The sequence below is a fragment of the Diospyros lotus genome, chromosome 9 (assembly GCF_014633365.1).
Source record: "Diospyros lotus cultivar Yz01 chromosome 9, ASM1463336v1, whole genome shotgun sequence".
In the NCBI taxonomy this organism is placed as follows: domain Eukaryota; kingdom Viridiplantae; phylum Streptophyta; class Magnoliopsida; order Ericales; family Ebenaceae; genus Diospyros; species Diospyros lotus.
Genome location: NC_068346.1, coordinates 12,277,137 through 12,304,031, shown reverse-complemented (window position 1 = coordinate 12,304,031; position 26,895 = coordinate 12,277,137). Strand labels below are relative to the sequence as shown.

Genomic DNA, 26,895 nt, shown 5'->3' with positions numbered 1-26,895 from the left:
CTATATATATATATATACACACTCACACACACAAAAGCATGGTCGCGGCCATGAAAACCTCCGCACCTCGCGATGTGGAGGTTTTTAGCAACTCCCGCACCGCGAGGTGCGAGGATTTCAGCAATCTCCGCACCTCGCGGTGCGGGAGTTTCAGCAACCCCCGCACCGCGAGGTGCGGGGATTTCAGAAATTCCCGCATCTCGCGGTGCGAGAGTTTCAGCAACCCCCGCACCGCGAGGTGCGGGGATTGTTGAAATCCCCGATTGCTAGCAGTTGGGAAAGCCAAGTTTCCCCGACTGCCAGCAATCGGGAAGACTTTTTATATTTTTATTTTAATTAAAATTTTTATTATAATAAAATAATACAAATAAATAATTTTTAAATTTTTGGATTTTAAGTAATTATAATTTAACTAATTTTAAATTTTAAATCATGGTGTTGAATTTTTAATACTTAAAAGAATTTAAAATTAATTAATTTATCTTATTAAATTACTTAAAGATACACATATCTAAAAATTTTATCATCATTTAAAATATATTTTTTTTATAATTACATATATTTAAAAAGAATATATTTTAAATGATGATAGGATTTTTAAATTTATCTTATTGAATTAGGTAAAGATATATATATTTAAAAAAAATTATTTTAAATGATGATAGGATTTTTAGATATGCATATTTTTAAGTAATTCAATAAAATAAATTTTAAATTTTTTTAAGTATTAAAAATTCAACACTTAATTACAATGATTTAAAATTTAAAATTAGTTAATTTATAATTACTTAAAATACAGATATTTAGAATTTATTTATTTTATATTATTTTTTATTTTATTTTATTATAATAAAACAAATTTAATTAAAATAAAACAAATAAAATAAAAAAAATTAATTAAAATAAAACAAATTTAATCAAGCCTTCCCAGCGGTCGGGGAAGGCTTGATTCCCCGCACTGCGAGGTGCGGGGGTTGTTGAAACTCCCATACCGTGAGGTGTGGGGATTTCAAAAACTCCCACACCTCGCGGTGCGGGGATTGCAGAAACCCCCGCACCGCGAGGTGCGGGGGTTTCCATGGCCGCGGCTGCCATGGTCGCGGCCATGGAACTTATATATATATAAGTGTGTGTATATATATTTAATAGGTGTGTGAGTGTATATGTGTGTGTGCGCTGGGTTGCATGGTCGCGGCTGTCATGACCGCGACCATGGTGTGTGTATATATATATGTATAAGTATGCGTGAGTGCGTATTTATATATTTAGGTGATGGCTGGGGATGAGAGGTGATCGGAGAAGAGAGTTTGTTGTGGGTTGTGGGGGTAAAAGAGGTATATTAAAATTATTGAAAATTTTGATGGGACGGTTTGAAGAGTAAATTTTCGGGTTCTGAATAGAATTTCTCTTTTACATATTAATTTTATTAATTATTCTATCAATTTATTATATATATTATTATCATGTGCACATATCTATTGAAAGTGACTTTTTGACCTTTATGGGAAGGCGATTTGTATATCTTTTTATCGCATACGTAAATTATATGGATTCCAAGAATCAAAGGCAACCAAGAGCTTTATTATTACATTGTCCCTCCTTAATTAATGACATCCATAATTGGGAGCTTCACACTTCATGCGCTTGTTAGTTTCATTCATTCATTTATTTATAGGCGGATTTATTAATTTTAAGATTAATTACTTTTCTACGAGCAAAAACTTGAAAAAAAATATATAAAAAAAAGAACAACTCATTGCATTCCGTTCATCCGTGGGGGTGTTGTCGTTCGTTTCCCTTTGGTGGAGATTAGAACCGAAACCCTAATCGGGCTGATTACCGGGAACGGCATAAGACGGAGAAGATGTTGAGATTCGCAGGAAGGAGGCTATCTTCTCTTTCATGGAGGCCAACCTATGCACCATCGTCCGCCTTCGTTTCTAGGAATTCGATCAACGGTTGTGATTCACCTTCCGATGGCTCCAGATCCGTGATCGCACCCCACGCTTTTTCTCTCAGCTCCTCGTTCCTGGATCAAGTCAGAGGTTAAACCTCTAGCATTTTTTTCCCTGTTCTCTCGGTGTAAAGTTTGTGGATACAGAATTTACCCTTTGCTGTGGCTGTTGTGTATCTAGTGACCTTACTAATTGACGATTCCTTATTGTGTGGTTGATTTATTGTAAAAAGAATGCCACACACACACTCTCTCTCTCTCGATCCGATTCCAGTTTGTCTAGATTTTGTGAAAAAGACGTGACAGGAATAATTTTTGGATTTCCTATTTTCCGCTGGAGATCGTATTAGTACCTAATAAAACAAAACAGTGTTTAAATTATCATTTTTCTACATACCAGAAGCAGCATTAGGGATTAGATCTTTCAGTTCTATTAAATAAAGATCCAATTAATTGTTCTCTAGTTTGCTTCATGAAATACGACTTTAGGATTTATTAATGAGCTCTTTGAATCCTTTAAATGAAGCATGTCATTGAATTTGTCTAGCATACTATGCTGGTGCTGTGAATATCTTTTACTAGAATGACCTGCAATTGGAAGCCGAAGGCATGAATTCCATGCTTCACCACGTAACATCTTGTACTTAAGTTGGTTAAAATAAAATCCAATTTTTTTCTTTTGTGTGTTTGTCTATTGAAGAAATGTTTAATTCCAATTTTACACTACCAAGGTCATGTAGCACAAAAAATTCTTCTACTCCTTTTATTTATTTAATTATTTATTTTTGGCATTCATCTAGCTAGGCAATAGGATCAAGACAATGTGGCTGGAAGCTTGAAAAGTTTTTTGGGGTATAATATGAGCATAGAAGTAGTTATACTCTTTATTGTTTTTATAGCAGAAATTTGCCATCGTACTTGTTGTGGATGAGGAATTCTCCAAGGATGGGGATTCTTACACAGGATTGGGTGCTGAATATTAGCAACTTTTCTGAGAAAGCTTTTTGCAACATATTTGGCTTACTTGCGTGAATTTGTCGCCATCTTATTTTGGAACAGGCAGAAATTCAATTCATATGTGCTTTATGTCTTTGTTTAAGACCTTTGTTAATATTAATTTGTTTTTTTTCCATTTCTCATCATTCCTCTAGCCATGGATAGCTTCATTTATCCTAACTCGTAAAGATTCTATTTTGTTGGATGTTGCCAAACATCTATTATGAATTTATCTTATTTATGAGTATATTTTTTTCCTTTCATCTGTATTGGATCCGTCATGCTTATGCAAAGACCATTTTTTGTAGAGCATGGTAGTCTTATAATTGTCTTCATAAGTATTCCCTTTTAGTTTTGCAAATGTTGCATAAGTTTGGTATAGAGCATAGTTGTCAAAGGTGTGCCTAGGCGTGAGACCCAGCTCTATGTGCCTCATCACCACTAAGGTGCAGCACCATGCTCGTGGCACTGCCTAGGCACATGAGGTGCAAGGTGCAAGGTGCATGAGGCGCATTCCTTGTGTATACAAATACAAGTGTATTAAAACCCTATTCTCTTGTCCATTTGTCACCTTAGATCTTATTTCTTGTTGATTTGATTGCATATTCTTATATATTGGTGAGAGGCAAACTTGGTGGTGTAAACTGGAGGCTTGTTGGATCTCCCACTCACTGGGATCCTTTAGGAGTGATGTTTCCCCCCTAGAGAACTACTCATGTCTATGTTTTGCTTTATTTTTTTGTCATGACCCCAAGGATATATTAGTAATTGTAGTTTAATGCAGTTGTAGTTATTTCTAATAGTTATGAATTAAGAGTAGCTAGGAGTAGTGGAAGTGGAAGTGGTAATCGCTATAAAGTTGTAAATAACTACTGGATAGCTTTATATATAAAGCTATGCCATAGTTTTGAGAATATGGGGCAATGATATTTGAATTCAAGTATTTTCTCTCTCAATTCTCTTTCGAATTTCTCTTTGATTTCTCCCCATTCTTTTTCTCTTCCTCTGTTATTCCGATCTTACTCCCTCTACAACAACAACATATCCAACATTTATCTCACTATGTGGGGTCGGCTACATGAATTCTAGATTTCTATGTATTTTTGTCTTTTGTTATATTTTCGTTTATGCTCATACACTTCATATAAAACTTTAATGTCTCTCCCAAAGTCTTCTTGGGTTTGTCTCTGCCTATTTTTTTGACTAATTGTTCCATTTCATCAACTCTCCTACTCCTACAGGAGCGTCTCTTGGTCTTATTCTCACGTGACCAAATCATCTTAGTCTAGTTTCTCTCATCTTCTCCTCGATTGGCACTACTCATACCTTATTACGAATAACCTCATTTCTAATTTTATCTTTTCTTGTATGGCCGCACATCCATCTTAGCATCCTCATCTCCGCTATGCTCGTCTTTTGCTCATGCTGGTATTTGACTACCTAACATTCTGAGCCATACAACAAAACTGGTCTTATATCTGTCTTATAGAATTGTCCTTTCAGTTTTAATGGGATTTTACTATCACATAACACCCCGGATGTATTTCTCCATTTTAGCCAACCTGCCTTAATTCTATGCGTGACATCTTTGTAAATTTCTCTATCCTTTTGAATTACTGATCCCAAATATCGAAAATAGTCTTCTCTTTGTATGATTTGGTCTTCCAATTTTATTATAACATCCTCCACTATTGCATTCTTACTAAATTTACATTCCATATATTCTGTTTTTAAATTCCTTATATTCTAAATTGTTTTTCCACAACTCAAGCTTAGTGTTCACTCCCTCTTTTGTTTCATTCACCAACACTATGTTATCTGCAAATAGCATACACCATGACACTTCTGTCTGAATGTGTTTTGTGAATTCATCTATTACTAAAGCAAATAAGTATGGACTTAGTGCAGAATCTTGATGCAGTCTCATTGTAATTTTAAACAGTTCAGTATCCCCCCGCATGTTCTAACCATTGTCTCTGCACCGTGATACATGTCCTTAAGGGCTTGTATATAGTCTATTCTCTCTCCATTTCTGTTCTCTCTGTCTCTCTCTCTACTTCTTCCAATTTCCATTAAAAACCTTTAGGTTAAACCTAGATCCTTGACATTTTTTTCTTTTTTTTTTTAATTTCTTTTGCAATTTAGAAGAAACTAATTCTATGTTGTAATTGTTTTTCGCTGTGTTCTACTCTATTTTTTCTTCTTTCTTCCAATTTCTATTGCAACTTAGAAGAAAGTAATTGCTAAGAAACGGAAAAATAAAAGGAATGTCGGAAGTTAATGAAAAGAATGTACTTCCATGCCTTCATTGATCCAAGATATGCACTATATATACACATAATCCCCTAAAAAATCTCCTAAAATACAAGAATAGATTACAATAACATATTCCAGATTATAATTTATTTGAACTAGGACTGCCTTATTTGGTTTTTGTAGCAGCTTTGTCCTTCATTTCCTTTATCTTCTTAGTTCAAACTCTTCTACTCTTTTGCCATCTTAATCTTATCTTCGTATCTCCTTATCTACTCGTTTACAACTTGGAATTATTTCTCTTTTTTCCTTTATCTTTTTCAACACTCCCCCTCAAGCTGGTGAATAAATATCCATCATTCTCAGCTTGTCTTAAATGGATTCAAAACCTTGCTTCTGCATTGCCTTTGTAAGAATATTTGCCTCTTGAAACTCAATAAGAATGTAAGTAAGACTTATATCTCCTCTATTAATCTCTTGCTCGACAAAATATCAGTCAATTCTTACGTGTTTCATCCGGTCATGTTGTACTGGATTATTCACAATACTTAATGCTGACTTACTATCACTATAGAGCCTCTTTGGAGAGGATACAAGTATGTTTAGGTCCATCAATTTTTTCACCCAAATCACCTCACATATGCCTTGTGCAATAGCTCTATATTCTGCTTCTACACTGCTACGAGACACTATTGGTTGCCTTTTTGCTTCTCCATGTAACCAAATTACCCCATAGTGTAGTGCAATATCCGGATGTAGATCTGATATTCTCAATGGAACCAACCCAATCTGCATCTCCATATCCACTAATTCCTCTGTCTTGGCTCTTCTTAAATAAAAGTCCTTTCCTAAGTATTCTTTTGAGATACTTAAGGATGTGATGTGCTGCCTCAAGATGCCTTCTTGTAAGTGAATGTATGAGCTGGCTAACTATGCTTATAGCATATGCAATGTCAGGACGCGTGAGTGATAAATAGATTAACTTACCAACTAGGCGCTGATATCATCCCTTATCCACTTGGTATTCTCCTCTGTTGTCTTTTTTATTTTTCCAATTGAGTTCTAGTGGAGTACTAGTAGGTTTTCACTTGAGTTTGCTGGTTTCCTTCAACAAATCTATCGTGTACTTCCCTTGGGATATGAAAATTCTTTCTTTGCTTCTAGCCACTTCCATTCCAAGGAAATATCTCAATTCTCCTAAGTCTTTTACTTCAAATGCAGTCCTTAGTTGCTCCTTCAGATTTTCAATTTCAATTTCTAGGATGTTATCCTCTGTGATGATAATGTCAGCCAAATATACAGTGAGGATTTGTTCTCCTCCCATCTGCTTCAAGTTTTATGAATAGGGTATGGTCTACCTTCCCCTTTGTGTTCTCTGTCTCAAAACCCGAGAGTATCCTTATATAAATCTCTTTTTCTAGTTCCCTATTCAAGAAAACATTCTTGATATCCAACTAGTGCGATTTCCAATCCAAATTGACAGCTAATGAGAGCACACCCAGATAGAATTAAGCTTAGCTACCGGAGCAAAAGTCTCCTCATAATCAAATCCTTAGGTTTGGGTAAACCCTTGGGTTACTAGTCTAGTCTAGTCTTGTACCTGTCAATGTTTCCATTTGACTTGTATTTCACTGTAAAAATCCATTTGCTGCCAACAATTTTCTTTCCATTAGGTAGCCTCACAATATCCCAAATTCCATTGGCTTCTACAACCTGCATCTCATCCATAACTGTTGCCTTCCATATCTCATCCTATAATGCATGATACATATCTCTAGGGATCACAATATCATCAATGCTAATAGTAAAAGCCTTGAACCGAGGAGATAGATTTGAATACCGCAAATAATTTGAAATAGGGTATTTGGTACATGATCTCACCCTTTTCCTTAGTACTATTGGGATAACTAGATCATCAAATCTATTAGATGTCATCCTTTCCACATCACCATCAACTTCCATAGTACCCGTGTTTGGACGTATCTCTAGATTAGACAAAAGGTTTGGTTGAGGCCCTTGAGGGTTATGAGGCCTTCTAGAATACACCAAGGATAGTTTGTCAAAAGCTGGATCATCTTGGTTCTGGTTTTCCTGATCTCCCCTTGGATTAGGCACTAAGGTTTGGGTAGGAGGAACTGGTTCAGTAGTAAGAGGTGGTTCAGGAGCATAAATCATAGAAGGTAGGGAAGTAGGAGGAGACATAGGAGGTGAACTCAGGTAGAGATATGGTGGACTCCCAATATTCCTTTGCACTAGGTGTGCCCCTCCTGTAGAGGAATAGGGGAGAAAAATGGTTGATGCTCAAGGAAGGATACATCACAAGACACAATAAATCGTCGTGTAGAAGGATTGTAGCATTTATATCCTTGCTGAGTAGGAGAATAGCCAACAAATATGCATTTGAGAGCTTTAGGTTTAAGTTTGGATTGAGAAGGCTAGTACTTGTATACAAAAATAGTACACCCAAAAACTTTTGGGGAAAGAGAATTTAGGACTCGAGTATGATGAGGATAGAAATTAAGAAAGACACTTAGGGGAGTTCTAAATGCAAGGACCTTGGAGGGATGTCGATTAATAAGATACGAGAATTAAACAGAAATGGAGGGAGAATCATAAGAAAGGGGGAGAGTCCAAACGAAATAGAGAGGGGGAGAGAATTTGAGAGGGAAACATAAGTCAATTATCATTCATCAATATAACTAATTCTCTAGGTTACAACCTATTTATAGGCTTTCTAGGTAAAGGTTCAAACCAGCAAAACAGTAAAGTACAACACCTAACAATACATGTAATCTACTAGTACTAATATGCCCTTGGGGCCATGACAAAGGTGTGGCTAGTGACCAAGATGTTTTGGGGACAAGAAATCTTTTAAGGGGGAGGGAATGTCATGACCCCAAGAATTAGGAAGATATTTTCTTATTTTTATTTTCAGTTGTTATATATATTTATTTAGTGGTTATTTACATTATGTTTTAGGAATTATAGTTATGGAGAAGTGGGGAGGTAGTGGAGTGATTTAGAAGCAATTACTGATAGTGGAGGATATGGTAATTGCCTAGTAGAATCTGGGATATAAAGCTATACCCTCATTGTCGAGGCATCATGTTTAGAATTATCGAGAAGAATATTGAATTCTCTCTATTTCCCTCAAGTTTTGCCTATTTTCTCCCCCATTTCTCTCGGATCCCCCCCTTCCCAATTTCTGTCAGTTCTCCCTAATTTCAGTATATTCTCCCTAATATTCTATTTGTTTCTCCCTCAATTCTTGTCATTTCTCCCTCAATTTCTAGTTCTATCTTCTAAGGAAGCATCAATTAAGACTAGGGTCCTGACAATATTCTCTTCACATCCGTTACCTCATCCTTAAAGTCATATCTATAATAATCCCCACTCTATTCTTTATCCGGTCCTTCCTTGAGCACCAAAGTTTATATTCTTTAAAGCTTCTCTTCAACCCATCTCATCTCTTGAAACCACATGATACTAATTTCTCTTTTAACCACCAGGTCCACCACTTCCATAGATTTTTCTGTTAATGTCCTTGATATTTCATGATCCAATTCTTGATCTGTGATGTTGGACTAAATTTTTTACTCACGCATCCATGATCTTGGACTACATCCAGGCACTGATGTAGCAGCTCTAGCTCATTTTTCACTGCACATGAGTAGTGTAGGGTGTTGCCATGGAGGCTTTCGCCCTAATGATTTTATTTGTCTAGAATTAATGTTGTTTGTTCAATGAGTTTTAAGCTAGCTGTTTGCTACCTAATACATCCCCTCTCCTTTATATGAGATTGGGACCAACAGTAGATAGGAATCCACGGGAAGATTTCCTTTCTATGTCAACTATTATGCCAATAAAAGTTACAATTAAGTCTAGCAGAAGCCCGAAACTGTTTATTCTTCTGGCTAATTAGGTGCACTAATCTGAGTTAATGTAATTTGTGCTATATTGTGAGATCTTTTTCGGGCAACCTTCATGACAGCTGGTGTGTTAACTCCTCTCAGGTGTGAGGGATTGTTAGATACGTAGTAAAGAAGTTAACCATGTATTTTGCCAATCAGTTGGTTGTTTAGTCTTGTTTTAGCTTGTCCTTGTTGATTAGTTTCTGCTTGGATTACTTTGTTATTGACCATTTATTAGGATTTCTTTGTTCAGTTTCCTGTTTACATAATTTCTATGTTAGAGTCATAATTAAGATAGTTTGGATGTGAGGAAAAGACTGATAGACACACTTGTGAGATGAGTGCATGAAATGGAGAAAGTTTGTAGCAACAGAGGGAGAGGAAATACCCAAAGAAGAAAACTTGGTGGGAAGCCCTTAACATGACTCAAGATACAAGTCGTACAAAATATGACTGTGGATAGAGATGACTAGAAATCTAGAATAATTTAGCCAATCCCACCAAGTGGGATTAAGACTTGTGATTGTTGCTGTTGCTGTTTTCTTTCCCTCCCTCTCCTGTCCGCCACCACACCCCATTTGGGGGGTCATCAGATGCCAGAAACTCCTGGGACATTTCCTGTGACTTTGCCAGAGTTTGACCGCATCCACTTAGTGGTGGAGAGATGAAGGAAGAAGAAAGGAGAAGGAAAAAAAAGAAGAAGAAAACATAAACAATGAGAAGAAAAGTTGAAAACGGACCAGACCTTCACATGTTTTCATCTTTAAACTGAAAATGAAATGTGCACACAAACCAGAGAGAAAACTGAAAATAAAAAATTGGAAGTTATTTCAAATGCCTCAAGGCATCCTCTTTCTACTTCTTTGCTTTTGGCTTAACAGTTTCAATTGTTTGAGTTATCACGCTTCCTATTTAACCATCCTTGGAAAACACACTCACACATGCACACACAAATTCATAATATGTGTTCACTTCCCCTCGTAACAGACTTTATCCGGGTGTTATTTCTCTGAATATCATATTCTTATGCGGGCAGTCTTACTATAATCCACATTTAGTGATTAAAACCCGTGATTGTGGTTGCAGTTTACCATAGTGGGAATGCTTTTATAAACTTCTTGGACTCACTTTATTTACTTGTGATTCAGTTGGTGGGCTTTCTTGCAAACCAAAGAAATAAACAATTACATAGTGAGTGTTTTTTTTAACGGTTGATTTATGGTTCCAGGATTTGCTTCTGATTCAGTGGCTGCTCCCCATGAAACGGGTATATTCTCCGACCTTCCAGCTACTGTGGCTGCTGTCAAGAATCCCACCTCAAATATTGTGTATGATGAGTACAATCATGAGCGTTATCCTCCTGGCGACCCCAGCAAACGTGCATTTGCATACTTCGTCTTGACTGGCGGCAGGTTTGTGTATGCTTCATTGATTCGTCTCCTGATACTCAAGTTTGTCTTGAGCATGTCTGCCAGTAAAGATGTTCTTGCACTTGCCTCTCTGGAGGTCGACTTGTCCAGCATTGAGCCCGGTACAACCGTCACAGTCAAGTGGCGTGGTAAGCCAGTTTTCATCAGGCGTAGAACCGAGGATGACATCAAGCTGGCTAACAGTGTCGATGTCGCTTCCCTGAGAGACCCACAGGAGGATGCCGCCAGAGTGAAAAACCCTGAATGGCTTGTGGTTGTCGGGGTCTGTACCCATCTAGGGTGCATTCCATTGCCGAATGCTGGTGACTATGGTGGTTGGTTTTGCCCGTGCCATGGATCGCACTACGACATATCGGGAAGGATCCGCAAGGGACCGGCACCTTTCAATCTGGAGGTGCCCACTTACACCTTCTTGGAGGATAATAAGTTGATGGTTGGGTGAAAGTCGAGTCTTGAAGAAGGGGGTTGGGGGGGTAGGATTTCTGCAATTGCGGAATCTGGTGTTTGGTTTTTGGATAATTTCTTGGGAAAACCTTAAAAAAGCCAAAAGGTTATTCTCGGCAAATTTGTTAATTTTCTCATTCTGACCTATTTACTGATGCTTCAGGTGATCTGAACCTTGTAACTAGTCTTGGTTGAAGACGGGCATACATGTTTTTGAATAATTATTCAATTGACTTCTTGACTTTTCGTGTTTGGCGGTCTGAACGTTGCTTTGCGTTGCATTTCGCCTAAAGTATGATGCTTTGCACTTATGCGAACTTGTATTTTTTTTTTTCCATTTTTGCTCTGCAAAGGGGTAAGTCGGGGTGTAAGCGATTAATTAGGCTTATTATATTACTCCCGTGTTACAGATTAGGTTTATTATAATATCTCGCATTACACGTCTAATTTAAAGTGAAGTTCAAGCGGATTTGAGAATTGAGTTGGATTATCAAAGGGGAAAGCTGAGAATATTTCAAGAATTCAAAAGGAGTTGAGAAAATTAAAAAGTTTTAGATTTAATTTAATCATCCTTTATTTAAATTCCTTCTGAAATAGTTCCTAGAGATTTGGCCAGCTTAACAGGCCTAGTTCAATGAGATGATGCATACACAGTTTGTTGATTATAATTTTTTTTATAAGTGTAAAATGAGAAAAAAAAATTCACCATCATCTGAGTGACCAATGTGAAAGGAATATTTATTGGAAAAATAGTTTCATACTTTCATTAAAGTTTTTCTTAAGCTGAAGACTCTTAGGACAATTTAATTATTTATAATTTAATTATCCTTAATTGATAACCTTCAATTCAGGTGTCATTTCCAAGTAGATGAATTGATATTTGCTACGTTACACCAAGCTAAAAGTGAGGTGTTACAGTTATTCTTTACTCCGCTTAAAAAGTTAGGTTTCATAGGCTTTTAGTTATTAATAAAAAATACTATTTACTTCACCTGTATTTAAATTGAGGTCACGATGTCTTTAAGATAAATCTTTCGAGATTTTCAAGACTAGAATACCAAATTTTGAATTTACCAATGCAACTATCTATTATTATATTTTCAGTCAAAACATGTTCAATTGAGATGATTTTTCTTGCACGACCTGTAAATCATAAGTTGGATCTTTGGTCTTGTGTAGAGAAGAAATTGAACTTACGACCCACCAAACTACGCTGACACATCGTTCACCTTTTTGCCATCCGACTTATGCCCTAGAGGTCAAAACATGTTCACTTGTCGACATATATAAAGGCGCGAGATATGTTTTTGATGATAAATGATGCATATTTTACTATTAGTATTTTTGAATTATGAAAATGTCATTTAAATATAAAGTTTTGATATGTTATGTAATGTTTAGTATCAACAATAAATTATATAATTATTTATTGTGAAATTAAATTTACAAAAACATTAATGCTGAACGTTATAAGGAGTATTATAACTCTATGTCTAAATAGTATTTTTGTTTGAATTATTATTATTCTGTATTGGAGAATGTGTTGTCGATAATTCAATAAATCAACTATTATTATCATACTATGAATTACTTAACAGCACAATTTGAGCTATTTGTTACGGCTTAAAAATATATTGAAAAATCTTTATGTGTGTGTTTTTTTGCCAAGTCAAAAACCCCATTCCATTAAAGCCCTGTGGTTTATATACACCTCTCTTATGAGTTACATTAACTTAGATTATGCTCTCTTATTTAATTTAAAAGAGTTGATGTGATAAGACTTTGACTTAATGTTTAATTTTGACTTCAATTGTTCAAGGGCATTGAATGAATGGAGAGGTAGACAGGAAATCCATTTATATGCCACGAGGGCATTTTTGTCCAACCATATAGCATTTTTGAATTCATTTTATTTTTAATTCATGAAGAGATAAAGGTTATATATATGATAAATTAATAATAAAATTAAATAACATTATGCGCATAAGAGAGATATTGCCCAAAGTAGTGCAATTTTTAGTTCAATTTTTTTTTTTTGAAAAAAGTATAGATGTTATATTAATATATATATATATAGTGAATCGTAGTTGTGATTAAGGCCAAATCGACACCCCTAGGCGCTGGCCTAATTAATAGGGCTCGATTGACGCCTAATTGCCTAGGTCATTCTCTCTCTCTCTTGTTGTATGCGGCATGGACTTCTTGTGCTCTTGGGCTGTGCGTGGCTTAGACTTGTCTTCTTGCTCCTTGTTGCGCCATCTTCGTCTTTGCTCCTTGTTTGTACCAAGCCATCTTCCTCCTTGCTACTTGCATAAAGCAACAAGTTATAACAAGCAATAAGTATCATCTTGTTGTTGTTGTTGCTTGTTTATCTTAAATAATATTAAAAAATTAAAATTAAAAAAAATATATTTTTCCTAGACGTTGCCTAGGTGCCTTAGGCGCTAGGCCTCGTCTAGAGCCTGACTAGCGCATTTTAGAACATTGGTGAAGTGTCAAAAGGACCACAACACCCCTCAAAGCATTACTTGTTAATTTATCCCCACCTTATCCTAGGATTAGTTAATTAGTTAAAGTAGTACTTGTTAATCAAGATATATGATAAAAAAAAAAGAGATATGAAAAATATTTCAAATAAAAATATTTTTTTATTGTATTTATAAAATTTATTTGATAATACTTAGAAAAGAAATCGCGTGACTTCTTATCTAGATTTATTCAGATAAATTTATCACTCTTCTTTTTATATAAATTTATCTTGAACTTTATAGATAAAAAAAAAAAAAGACCCATATATCCCCCAATGCATTTCAAAAAATTTAACAAACAATCTGATAAAAATTTTAGAATATTTTTTTCTTGACCGTCTCATATCTTATTCCAAAAAACATTCTAACCTTATCTTACTCATTTTAACAAATGCTATGCACTAAACAAAGAATAATGTCTCAGTCGAGAGGATACCACAATTTGTATCCTGCAGCCAAACATGTTGTCAAGACTTGTGCACGGCCTAAATTACTCCGGAGGAGGGTGGGAGGATAAGTTTGTCCCACCTCCATGGCATTACATAACCACCCCAGGACTAAGCTAATCCTATTATAAAAAAACATGCTGTAACTCTTCCTCTAGGGTTTTTGACAATGACTTTGCATAACCAGTTTACTTGCATTGATGACTTAGTCGATAAGGTCACAAGTTTTTACCACCTAAACATAGTAGTAAATAGAAATGGCTATTACATATAAATGGAAAAGTACCAGTACTAACATATTATAAGCAAACATCTAAATGGAATAGTAGCTATTACATTAACATATATAAGATGAATGAACAGCCTTCAACACAAACAACAGTGGCATCTCGTGGTTTAAAAATGAGTAAAGCAACAGATAATTAAGAATCAGCTAATTAAGTCTTAAGTCTTGCTAATAGATACAACAATTCGAACGAAGTGGCTCACGTTAATCAGTTAATTAACAATCTTGCATTGGAACTAATGGTAACTTGCCTCCATAAATGTCTGCAAGTTGACTCTCATCGATGTCAGCCAGCAGAGTCGAAGTCAGTTTCCTGTCCTCTACAAATACTATCTGCACAAGTGTTATTTGGCAAACAATTAATCACTCAAAAACTTTGTTGTAACCCTGAAGACATTAATTCTTCCTCATAGAAGATGACGAGGGTTGCATTAGGTAGTTGACAGTTGGCAGCATAAAAATATGGATCACGGGCGTTTAAGAAAAGAAGTGATAAACAGTTGGGTACCTTCTTCTTCGTTTTCTTGTCGATAAATGGATACACAGCTTTCCATGCCGTCATAAACAAGTAAGGCACGTGGATTACAAATAACTTCCCAAGTCTCTCAGGGTAGCAATCCTGCCATCAATTAATTTCGACAGTTAAATCAACACCTGTAGGTTTTAAAGATCTCTCGGTTTCTAGAGCACCTTCGTCAATCATCTGTATGCATCCTGCATGCTCTCATGCGATGCAGTACCATCATTTTGCAATGCTTAATTTACACGTTAAAATTCAAAATGCAAGTCTACAAGTGAAGCTTTTATGGAGAAAGAGTGAGCTCATTCAAACTTGGCCGAGCAACTCCACAGAGTACATCAATATTATGTCACTGCAATACAATGGGGCAAGAACTTAAACCACCTGTAAGATCGACAGAGCTGCCAGGTATCCTCGAACGTCACTGTTGGTGTATCCCCATCCCTCAAAGTCTCCAATACAAAGGAATTTCTCTTGTCCGTTTGGCATTCTAAGATACAATAAGGAAGATAATTAAGATGGGTCGTCACATCATCGCTGAGATGCCGTAGTATATAGGATCAAAATGATCGTTATGCATCAATTAAATTGCATATAAACCCCAAAAAGGCAATGGTAGGGTCTTTAGGTGGCAGGTTGATGCCCTTCATTTTGAATCTCCTACCCACTATGAAAATATTTTACATTAGCATCCTTTGTGGAAAGGAGCCTCAGCACCTAGAGAGACGAAGGAATTACCTGGCGCATATCTTGTCGAGACTATAAACCACAAAACCTGTAGAAAAATCATATAGAGAAGAAATTAGTTGACATAAGGCTTCATCTCCAACAAAATCCTTTGGTCTATTTATTTATTTTTTTTCCAATTTCATATGCCTGTCAAACTAAGAAATGAAATATGAATTGAACGTTGTAGTGTTCAGACACTCATGAAAAAGTTTTAAAGGAATATCATACGCTTGAACTCCTCTAGACCCCCCTTAGCGGGTTTGTGTCGGCCGCCAAAACCAACTACTACGGGTCGCCCCATCTTGTCCACTCCCTGCATAAACAACTTGTTTTGGGCAAGTTCATTTGGAATTTCTGATGCAGATATGGAGCCCTTTGGAACAAACTCTCGCCTCCAGTTCAGGTATTTCACAAGTAGGTTAGAACCCTTCTCAATGTCCAGATCACGAGCTCTTAGAAATCTCCGGATCATCAGGTCATCCACTTCCTGCATACCCAAATAGTATACACAAACACATTATAAGTCTCTAATATTATTCGATCCAGGCACACACTTGGTGTTGAGCCAACTTGAATTATTATTATATATATTAAAATTTTGATAATTAACAAAAAGATTGATTTTAGACTGCATACAAATTGACATCCCTAAATTTTATTTTCTAATGATTTGCATTATGGGTTTAATTCAAATAAAGTATGATTAATTAGTTAAATTATTTTGCAAATATTTTTCAACGGAGAAAACGCATTTTCAGCATTTATAGTTCATTAGTCGACTATTCATAGTTCATGAGTCGACTCAACAGAGATGCTCTCTGCATAAATGTTTTCTTCTATGTAGCATTAATTGATTGGGCCAAGTAGTGTTTTTTCATTAGTCGACTAAACTTCAGATTAGTCAACTATTGAATTTTATGAGTCGACTAAAGGTTCATTAATAGTCGATTAAAGGTTTTGATTAGTCGACTATCGGTGTCCAACGGATAGAAAAGTTTAAAAGGAAAGCAGATAGCCCTAAGGAATATAAAATCATCACAATCTCGTTTCTTGAAGCCTCTCAATTACGTTCAAGCCTTCAAGAGCCATCTTCAAGAAGTTAAAAACGTCATTATTCTTTCATTCAAGATTCAAGAAGCTTGTGTGCTAGATTGTTAAATCAAAATCAAGTTTAGGCAACTAAAAATTGAAGCGCTGAAAAGAGATCGATTCCTTACTTCATCAACTGAGGGTATATTTAGTTTATTCAATTATTGCCTTGTAATAGTTTTTATGTGATTTATTTGTGTCTTTGTGAGGATGATTCTTATAACCATTAAACTGTTGCGTGGATTGTTTTGGTTTTCTAGATTCGTTGAAAATCTAAGTGTTGGTGTGTAATTTCCAAGGTTAGCTAAGGGAAAACCTTGGCGTTGATTGGATTAGTGGAATCCCAGAGTTGTTAAAATTTTGGAAGAATGAAGTAAGTGTTTGAGATACATCAAACCATTATACATCGTCTTGTCTATCATTTGTTCTTTATTATTTTTATACCTGTATCTTTATTTGGCGTAAAATAGACATAAGTTGATATAGGGTGAATAATCATCTAAAAATTTAAGTGATTGAAAAAATTTTATATAACCACTCAATCCACCCCTCGCTCTTGAGTGGCCATTACTAAGCTACCAACACTTGGTACACAAGACCGTGCAGCAACCTAGCTACATAATCTCACAGATTAATGACCCATGCCAATGGATAAAAATCACACAAAGTCTCAAATGTGGAAGGACAGGCCTGAGAGCTGGCACACCAGACCAAAATATATATTTATCTTCTTTTACTCTTGGGAATAGGCTTATGGATCTTCAGAAAATGGCATTTATGGGTATTATTTCCAACCAATAGTCCATGTTTATCCTTTAAATTCTGGGGAGAGGCAATCGGAAGCAAGCAATCTGATGTTCTAGTTTGTTCTTCAGTCCATCTTATTCAGTAAATCTGATTCTTGAGTTCAAGAGTAAGCTTTAGCTGTGATTAACAATGGTAGTCTTTGAAGTACAGTAAAGTGAGTCTGGGAAAATTGTGAATCTGGTAGTGATCCCAGAGAAAATTAAGAATAAACTAAAAGCAAAAAGTGAACAAGATAATGAATTAAAAGGAACAGCAGTTCCTGAACCTTAAAAGAAACAAGCAAGAAAGTCAGGGCAGCAAAAAGCAGGACATTTACAAAGTGGAAAGGAAAAGTGGCCTGTGTCCCAGGAATCCTTAGGCCTTGTTGAGCGAAAAGGGCAACCAATTCCACACAAGGCTCCAAAATCAAATCCAAATTGAAGCCCTCTTTTCGAGAGAAAAAGATTCAGAAAAGATGACAAGAACCCAGATCAATCAATCAAATATAAGAAATAAAGAAAAGGGCAAGTGGTGTTGACCTTGGCAGAAGGGTCTTGACCTTCAACAATGGCTCTCATGATCCCCACTTTGCTGCGCTCTATGTCAGTGTCATCGAAATCCACCCTTTGTTCTTCCCAACTCTCACGTACATGCTCACTTTCAGGGGATATTGCCACTGAACCCATTTGCCCAACCCGGCTGCAAAGACTATTTTCTCTACCAATTTAACAATTAACACACAGAGAGAGAGAGAGAGAAGGGGGGGGGGGGGGGGGGGGGATAAAATCCCACACAGCTACAAAATTAAATCAAAATTGAAGATCATTTTTTTTTTTTGTGTGGACTATCGTGTTCTTGTTTGGTGCGTTAAGCTTAATGATATTAGAGAGAGAGAGATTTTTTTTGTGTGGACTATCGAGTTCTAGTTTGGTATGTTCAACTTAATGATATTAGAGAGAGAGAGAGAGAGAGAGAGAGGGGGAGGGAGGGAGAGAGAGAGAGGGGGAGGGAGAGAGAGAGAGAGACATTAATTACAGACTCCATTATTGAAGGTGGACATTGACTCCCCCTTCATTCTTTTCCTTTCGTTGGAAAAATCGCCATTCTAGGTGCCAGCCGTAGCCGTGGCCGTGGGTGTAGTTGCGAGTCATGAAGAAGATTGATGATGCCCACCGCTTTTGAATATCAGCTTTTCTACCTCTTAACTCTTACAATTGTCAGATTTCTTTCTTTCTTCCTTCTTCTAGTTTCAAAGTATATAAATATAAATATATAAATATATATATTCACAACTCATTAAAGTATATTAAATACATCTCAATTACGTGGGTGGGCTGTTGTTTAATTCGGTATTAAAAGTGTATTTGTAATTGGGCTAATTTCATTTCAATAATGACAATAATAATGCTATTTCTTATTCAATTTATAAAAGTACGTAGGAAGGGTCGATTCTGTGCCCTTTTTTACAAAAGAAGGAATCTCAAGGATATGTTTAGGATATAATAATATTATTAGTAACGGTTTCATATCTGTTTTGAAACAGTATGATGGGTGGGTGTTTCATATAATTAATTGTCTTGTTAATTAATATACATAGTTGCATAGAAGATTAGTGGGAGATCTGCCATTACCAAACACCAACCAAAATAAAAATAAATAACATTTGAATAACTCTACTGCATGCATGCATGCAAAGTTTGTGAGAACTGATAACTTTTCATTTTCCCTTGTAAATGTTTTTTTTAAAAAAAAAAAGAAAAGAAAAAAGAGATAAGAACTAATAATAATAATAATAATTAGTGTTATATATAAGTGGTCCCACTCCTGGGTTGTTTGGGAGCAGTGAGAAAGCAACAAGGGCTGGGCCCTACACGCCCAACCCAAGGGCCCACTTGGGTTGCCTTATATTTTTTTTAATTGAAAATGTTATTTTTATTTCAATATATTTAAATTTTTGGGCCCCAATTGTATTTTTGGGCTGGGCTACACACACATATATATATAGTTATGTTTTAGTTAGGCCTAATTCGATTCTTTCTTCAAGATTGGACCCAGACCTGATTTATCCCCACTTTGCTCAAACCTCTTAGAACATTTTTCAATTACTACACAAATTCAAATTAGGCCCCAACCCAAAAGCCTCAAATGGTATGGTAATTTATTTGGCCCAACTGACTCATTCTTGCTATTTCCGAACCATGCCCGTTTCTTTGCAATGAAGCTCTAATAGACAATTTTTTAGCAAACTGGGATGCAGCAATCAGCATGCTCTAGAGAGCCCAAATATTATTAGGAAATGTTTTTTTTTTTTGCCTAGGGTGTTCAAGTTTTGCCCGACCAATCTTTTGAGATGCATCTCTCGGACACAGTTTATATACACATAAAGTTGGACATTGATACAGTTCATGTGAGACTTGTATTCTAGCGTTACTGTTGTCTTTCAGCTAAATATTACATTTCAATAATAAATTTGCTTTTCAAGTCGTCGCACTGATTCGAACTCCAATACTCTATATAAAACTTCAAATACTTTACCACTACACTATGTTCGTGGAGATTTTCTCATGCATAACAAAATGTTATTGTTCTCGGGATGATCGCCCTTGAGCGGCTCCCGATACTTGTACCCTCAATTACGTAAGAAGAAATAAATTATAAGTGTAAGGCACAGAATGAGAATTGAACTAACGATTCACCAAACTGACACTGACATTTCACTTCTCCGATCACTCCACATATATCCCCTAAAAACAAAATATTATTGTTCTTAATTGATCATACATGCAACCCAAAACAAACACTCTTAAGATCCCCATCATGATACGAGGAGCTTAAGCCTCGTTCATGAATCTTCTATTTGCGGTTGCCCAATTGTTGTGGGTTGTGAAATATATGATAAAATTAGTGGATTAGTTTTTGATAATTTTATTGTTTTCAAAAATAACAGAAAATGGCCATTTGACTTTCTGGGAAACAGTATTCATGGCGGCGATTGATGATTTGCACATCTCTCGTCTGTTAAGAAGGGTGTCTAAGTTAATCACTTTTATTATTGTCGATGTCTGAATGATATAATAATAATAATACGGATCAATTGATTCCTTTTAGATTAATCACTTTTATCATTTGTCGCATACCCATCCATCAAAATTCAAATCACCCACCTCTAGAGCATTCCTGGATGCGGGTATTCCGACCCGAACAGGTGGGGAACGATGACTGGTGGGTACGTAGGGCCAGGCGAGACGTGTGAGTGAGTGAGTGAGTGCCCATGCTAACAACAACAACAAGAAGAAGACAGACACCCTTCTGAATAAAAATTATATTATCCCATTCTGATTTTTTCAGTTCAATTATTGTCTTTTAATTTCATTTTATCCATATACTTTGAATCCCTTGCTAACACGGTACGGTTTGGAACTGTCACTAACAAAATTCTCATTCTAATTCCAATTTTCCATTCTATTTCTATTTCTATTTCCCTTCAATAAAAAATAATTCAAAACGTTGTTTGGTTCTAAAATTTAGAAATTAAATAATAATTTTGAAAACTACCACTCAACCTTTACAAAACAACCCACACCAACATTTGTCATTTTCATTGTCTACCAAATGAAAATAGTAGTAATAATTGTTGTATTGGATGAAGATATTATAAGATTGGTCAATGTGGATGTCGCAATTATACCATTGAGTTGTTGGTATCCAAATAAATAAACTGCTCAAGTAATTGTCAAAATCCATATAAAATTATAATCAATTATTTACTTCTATGAAATCAACTATTTAATTTAAAAGAAAAAAACTCAATTAGTATGAACACAACACAATCCTGTTTGCATTCGTATTTTTCATTTACTTACTCATATTTTTTTTAATTATTATTGATTGAAGTCATCCGATCATATGATATAAATAATAATAATAATAATAATGCCCAAACCAAACAAAATAGCAAGTCCAGGACTCTCAATCAATCTTGCTGTCCCTACCGACTCTCGGCCTCCCCGACCCGACCCGATCTCATTCTGCATAATTTATTTATTTATTTATATAGTAATTGTAATTGAAGAAAGAAAGAAAGAAACAAGTCCTCTCTCTCTCTCTCTCTCTCTCTCTCTCTCATCGGACCTCTTCACCCTTTCTCTCCGTGATCTAATCCCGCCATGGCTACCGTTTCGAAGCTCTCCAGTCCCAACCCTACGTGTTCCTCCCCCACTTCCTTCAACCCCAAACTTGTGCGTTCTCGATGTTTGATCGAACTCAATACTAAATCCTCCTTTAATCGAAGACTTTCATCGTCTAGGCTCTCCATCCACGACAACCACGCTCCAGCCCCCTCGATGGTGTAAGTTTCCTTGCCGTTGGTTGCATCTTGCTTTAGCTACTCAACTTTGATCTGCTTGCTTTTACTGATCACCGCACAAGGAAGAGCACATCATCGATGGATCGTGTGTCGGTTTGACAATCGCTTCGGTTTTCGAGTTTGTTTGTGCTTTCGGATACTTCCGAGGGGCCGACCTCCATCCTGCTAGGCGATCCTAAACATTTTTTTTCCCCCACTTTTTCTCCATTCCGAGCTGCCTGCATATATGTATATGTGTGTTCTTTTTGTTTTTATGCTTTGAGTAATTGCTGATGCGACTTATCCAAGCTATGTGGTACGGATATTTTAATTCTTGAAAATATCTACCGTGTGTCGTATTTCCTTATTTGTCGAAAGTGATTTGGTACTTGGTACTTTTGCGAAGACCTAAAAAAAGTATTCCTTAGGACAAATATGTTAAGATCGCAGGATTGCTTCACTATCTGCTCTGGAGGCCATCTAAATTTGTGCTCTAGGTCATCGTGGCGGCACAGTGCCAAATATCTGGTTTTCCGCAATTTAAATGATATATTATGTTTGTTTTCCTGGCATCTGTAGCATGCTTATCAATGAATCTATGGATCTATAAGATGCGCCATTGAATTTCGGCTTCGGATCCTCATGGCTTTCCCTATCTGTTGTCCACCTACTCTGTGATGCCTGTTACCTATGCATATGGTTGACCCGTCTAGCTGTTGGTAAATTGCTCTTTATTTTTTGCCCCTACTCATACCGAAAAATATTATAATAATAATAATATAGAAAAAGGAAAAAAATGACCCCCACTACTTAATCGAGGTTATGCTTGCTTTGATTGGATCATTACATTCTTGTTCTGATAGCTTGATGAGGGATGGGCGTGATTCAGGCTGTCAATGCTCTGAAGGCATGCTGTATGCTGCCAGACCATCCCAGATGCCTGAGGACTATTTTTGGATGACAGATTTTTTCCACTTAACATTTTCTTTTTGTTGCTTTCTCATTAAAACGTCTTAAATTGCCCTACTTGAAAATACAAAGGGTATGTTGTGTATTTGTGCAAAACTCACGTTAATATATTTGAAACGATTTTTTCAGTTGGAAATTGTGAGTTTTATGTCATAAGTTACTCACAACAATGAACATGCAGAACAATCATCTAGACGCAGGGATGCTTCTGTTTTATTTTACATGGAAAAGGACATGGTGATTGGAAGTTCTCCGATCTTTTGACCGTATTAGAGGAAATCTTAGGTTGTGTGGTCATTACAACGAATTGTTTAAGAAAATCATGTCAATTTCCATTTATTGTACTTACTTTTGAATTGATGCCTTCGTAAATTACGAATGAGATTCCCATGTCCCAAGATCGTAGGGTTGAAATAAGACTACTTCCAGTATTTGTGTTAGTTTTAATTCTTGTCCTGCAGATTGTTCAAATTTTCACAGTTTATATGTTACTGTTAAAAAACCAAGATGCACAAGTTGTATTGAATAAGTTCTTGAACAGAATCAAATGCTCCCAATTTGATGGAAATGGACCCCAAATCAAGAGAACAGTTCTTCACGATCTGTATGAGAAAGCAGGTCAGAGTCCATGGTATGATAACCTTCGCCGCCCTGTTACTGATCTACTTCCCTTGATTGAACGTGGTGTCAGAGGTGTGACCAGCAACCCAACGGTACTTGTGAAATTCTCTCTTGACATGAAAGATAATTGAAACAGTCAAAATGAAGTTATCTTGTCAGATAATATGAGTTGCTTTCTGCACATCTCTTTTATTATTTCCTTAATGAGTTTTGAGTTCATGCAATAAGCAATTAAATAAATATGGGTGCAGATTTTCCAGAAAGCAATATCAAGTTCAGATGCTTACAATGACCAGTTCAGGTATTGTTGATTATTTCTCTTTCTCTTTAGTATTTTTGATTAAATGAGTGAATCAATTAACAGGTTCCTGATAACCTAGAAGTACCATAGGATAGGGCTGAAGTACACTGCCTTGGGAATTAAGGTTTTGCATCATTTTAGTGCCACCTTGGCTTGTTAACGCATTGGATGTGGTAAAGACACACGAGGTCAACATGTTATGCCCTGTGTATAAAATAAGATATTTTGGTTCTGTTTTTTCTTTGAGTCTTAATACTGAAACTCTGACTTAGTGCAACAATCTGTTCAATTTATGATTGCGCTTGCAGAGAACTTGTACAGTCAGAAAAAGACATTGAAAGTGCATACTGGGAACTTGTGGTGAAGGACATTCAAGACGCATGCAGACTTTTTGAACCAATCTATGATCAGACAGATGGGGCCGATGGCTATGTTTCTGTTGAAGTTTCTCCAAGACTTGCTCATGATACCACAGGGACTATTGAAGCTGCAAAATGGCTTCATAAAGTGGTTAATCGCCCCAATGTCTACATAAAGATTCCTGCCACGGCTGATTGTGTCCCCTCAATCAAGGAAGTTATTTCATGTGGCATAAGCGTCAATGTTACCGTAAGATGACTCTGTGTATCCCAAATTTGACTAGATTATGAGTATTGAAGCTATTACCTCTGAAAACAATGGGTGATTGTTAATTGGATGAATAAAACCTGCTAGTTGGTTCCCTGATCATCTCTTTTGTATCATTAATTAAAAGCCTTATAAGGCATCATTCTAATTTCAAGTTTCTTTGTGCATTTGAGCAGCTCATTTTCTCGCTCACTAGATATGAAGAAGTAATTGATGCTTACTTGGATGGCCTTGAGGCTTCTGGGCTAAGTGACCTGTCCAGAGTAACAAGTGTTGCTTCCTTCTTTGTTAGTCGTGTGGACACACTTGTTGACAAGCTGCTTGAGAAAATAGGAACCCCTGAGGCCCTTGATCTCCGAGGAAAGGTATCTAAAAGACATACTTGCCACTTCCGCTATCCTTTTTTCTCTTATCTCAAATGGATTGCAAACGTGAAATATCCTCATGCCATAAAAAAATTAATGTCTTTTTTCAGGCTGCAAATGCTCAGGCGGTTTTGGCATACCAGCTCTATCAGAAGAAATTCTCTGGTCCCAGATGGGAGGCTTTGGTGAAGAAAGGTGCCAAGAAGCAGAGACTGTTGTGGGCATCCACTAGTGTCAAGAACCCTGCTTATCCTGACACATTATATGTTGCCCCTCTGATTGGACCTGACACAGTAAGCAACTTTCTTTACCTTATCTCCTCCTTGTGGTTTGTGCTTGTCAGTTACTACTAACACTCAAAAGGTATCAAATGTCATACATCCAGACATTAACCATATGTTTGGAACAAGGATTTTTCAATGGCGTAAAATGAAAAGGAAATAAAATAATTCAAGTGCACAAGGATATTTAGGGGCTGTTTAGCTATAGAAAACATTTTCCTGTTTTTCATCTCTATTTTTTTTTTTTTTATCTCCAGCTTTTTCTCCCACAAAATTTGGAAAATTTATTCAATTGTTAAACATAGAGATTTTTTTTTTTTTTTTCATCCTGAAAACTGAAAAAGGTTTTCAAAAGGGGTATATATAAGATGTGTTCTCTTGTTATTAATAATAATATTAAAAATCATATATTATTATAAAATTAATACTGTTCCTGCAATATTTATGATATTACTAATGTTAATGGTAATCATTAATAATATGATCATAAATTTTAACTTTTTTTTTTTTTACATTTTAAGAACATTTGTGGTACTAATAATTTTGTTATTAATATTTTTACTATTTATTAATATATTTACTAATTATAATACTAATATTTGGTTGATTTTATAATTATGTAATATTATAGTATAATAAATTATTTATAATCAATCAAATTTTCTACTTTTAATATTGTTCATATTATTGTATTATTAGTAGTAAATTTTAAAATTCATATTTTTACTACATGACATTGATATAAACACAAATAATATTGATTTTGATTACAGTGGGACCTCATGTTTTTTATTTAAAAAAGATGGAGAAACCCACCCTTGTTTTCATGGAGAAGATAGTGGAAACCTCCAAAATATGTTTTCTAATAGTCCATAGAAATTTGGAAAACTGGAAAAACGAGTTCTGTTTATTTTACATTTAAAAAAATTTCTCATTTCCGCATGATTTCCAATTTTCTGGTTGATGTGGAAGAGTTTCTCTAAAACAGGGCATGTTTTCCACAACTGAACATCTCCATATTTTCCTTGCATGTCGGTCCCATTCCTTTCACAAGACCTAGTTTCAAACATAGTGCAAGTAGAATTCCATTTCCTCCTTTTATCTTTTCTTGTCTATTGTCTCCGTGAATATTGAAAATGCCATTATTCTGTTTGTTGTGTATGTAGGTGTCAACCATGCCTGACCAAGCTCTGGAAGCATTTATCGACCATGGCACAGTGTCGAGGACCATCGATGCAAATGTATCTGAAGCCGAAGGCATCTATAGCGCCCTTGAGAAGTTGGGCATTGATTGGGGATATGTTGGTACTCAACTTGAAGCGGAGGGAGTGGACTCCTTCGAGAAGAGCTTCGATGACTTACTTGTTAGTCTCCAAGACAAGGCAAACTCTCTTCAACTCGTTAGCCCGTAAATTTACCGCAACCTTACATCTGAAATAAAAGGCAAAAAATAATTTTTTTTAAAAAAGGTGGTGTGGTTCTACGTGTTTTCTAAGATGAGAATGATGAATAAGCACTGGTTCTTGTTAAGTGGTGTATGTGGTTGATAAAGTGTGTTCAGTTTAAGCTGATGAGAATAACAATGTGCAACTATTGGGATTTGTACGAAAGAGCTAGAGCTATTATGTGCGTGTGAATTACATTATTCCTTGTGTTTAAAGAGAATGGTGTTAGATGGATTTCTAATAGCGGATAAATAATATTATTGACAAATTCTTACCGAATGTTTTCGGTTAGGAATGGTATTTCTGATTTTTTGTTTTCCTGGTAATGATTAGAATATTCAAAATGTAATAATACTCGTAATGTCTCTCTCACTGCCGTCCAATCTCCAAAGGAGGGAATTTGATGAGTTAGATGCCCAGCTTGAAAGCAGTTGGGCAGGTGTGCCGAAACATCTGCTGCGCCAGGCTCCACTGCATGAAATCTCTACTGTCTCTGTATTCCCCTAGTGTAGATATTAGGAGAATGAAACTGGAATTTCGTATAGTTGGCCAAGTGTTTCGGCATGGGG

The 26,895-nt window shown here is 36.0% G+C and overlaps 3 protein-coding genes across 3 annotated transcripts; 2 read left to right on the top strand and 1 right to left on the bottom strand.

Annotated features, from left to right (window-relative positions):
- Nucleotides 1-1,748: 1,748 nt before the first annotated feature.
- On the top strand, nucleotides 1,749-11,262 carry LOC127810602 (cytochrome b-c1 complex subunit Rieske-4, mitochondrial-like). Its single transcript, XM_052350156.1, has 2 exons — nucleotides 1,749-2,045; nucleotides 10,343-11,262. The coding sequence occupies exons 1-2, from the start codon at nucleotides 1,865-1,867 to the stop codon at nucleotides 10,984-10,986; spliced, it is 825 nt and encodes a 274-aa protein (XP_052206116.1). The 5' UTR covers nucleotides 1,749-1,864; the 3' UTR covers nucleotides 10,987-11,262.
- A 2,971-nt stretch (nucleotides 11,263-14,233) lies between these two features.
- LOC127809158 (uncharacterized) lies at nucleotides 14,234-18,337 on the bottom strand. Its single transcript, XM_052347888.1, has 6 exons — nucleotides 17,912-18,337; nucleotides 15,726-15,984; nucleotides 15,507-15,543; nucleotides 15,153-15,258; nucleotides 14,757-14,867; nucleotides 14,234-14,581 (listed from the first exon to the last, which is right to left on the bottom strand). Exons 1-6 carry the CDS (start codon nucleotides 18,056-18,058, stop codon nucleotides 14,465-14,467), a joined length of 777 nt encoding a protein of 258 aa, XP_052203848.1. The 5' UTR covers nucleotides 18,059-18,337; the 3' UTR covers nucleotides 14,234-14,464.
- Nucleotides 18,338-21,444: 3,107 nt separating this feature from the next.
- LOC127810353 (uncharacterized) lies at nucleotides 21,445-26,617 on the top strand. The gene is made up of 7 exons (XM_052349784.1): nucleotides 21,445-21,720; nucleotides 23,228-23,399; nucleotides 23,559-23,608; nucleotides 23,917-24,217; nucleotides 24,412-24,600; nucleotides 24,711-24,893; nucleotides 26,048-26,617. Exons 1-7 carry the CDS (start codon nucleotides 21,539-21,541, stop codon nucleotides 26,291-26,293), a joined length of 1,323 nt encoding a protein of 440 aa, XP_052205744.1. The 5' UTR covers nucleotides 21,445-21,538; the 3' UTR covers nucleotides 26,294-26,617.
- The last annotated feature ends 278 nt before the right edge of the window (nucleotides 26,618-26,895 follow it).

Bases quoted from the DNA above. Each gene is read 5' to 3' on its own strand.
- LOC127809158 (XM_052347888.1), bottom strand. From the start codon at position 18,058: ATGGGTTCAGTGGCAATATCCCCTGAAAGTGAGCATGTACGTGAGAGT. The intron at 15,985-17,911 runs GTCAACACCACT...TTGGGTATGCAG, and splicing joins GTCAAGACCCTTCTGCCAAG to GAAGTGGATGACCTGATGAT. The intron at 14,582-14,756 runs GTACCCAACTGT...ACACTTGTGCAG, and splicing joins ACAAGAAAACGAAGAAGAAG to ATAGTATTTGTAGAGGACAG.
- LOC127810353 (XM_052349784.1), top strand. From the start codon at position 21,539: ATGGCTACCGTTTCGAAGCTCTCCAGTCCCAACCCTACGTGTTCCTCC. The intron at 21,721-23,227 runs GTAAGTTTCCTT...GTTCTTGAACAG, and splicing joins GCTCCAGCCCCCTCGATGGT to AATCAAATGCTCCCAATTTG. The intron at 24,218-24,411 runs GTAAGATGACTC...GCATTTGAGCAG, and splicing joins GCATAAGCGTCAATGTTACC to CTCATTTTCTCGCTCACTAG.
- LOC127810602 (XM_052350156.1), top strand. From the start codon at position 1,865: ATGTTGAGATTCGCAGGAAGGAGGCTATCTTCTCTTTCATGGAGGCCA. The intron at 2,046-10,342 runs GTTAAACCTCTA...TTATGGTTCCAG, and splicing joins GTTCCTGGATCAAGTCAGAG to GATTTGCTTCTGATTCAGTG.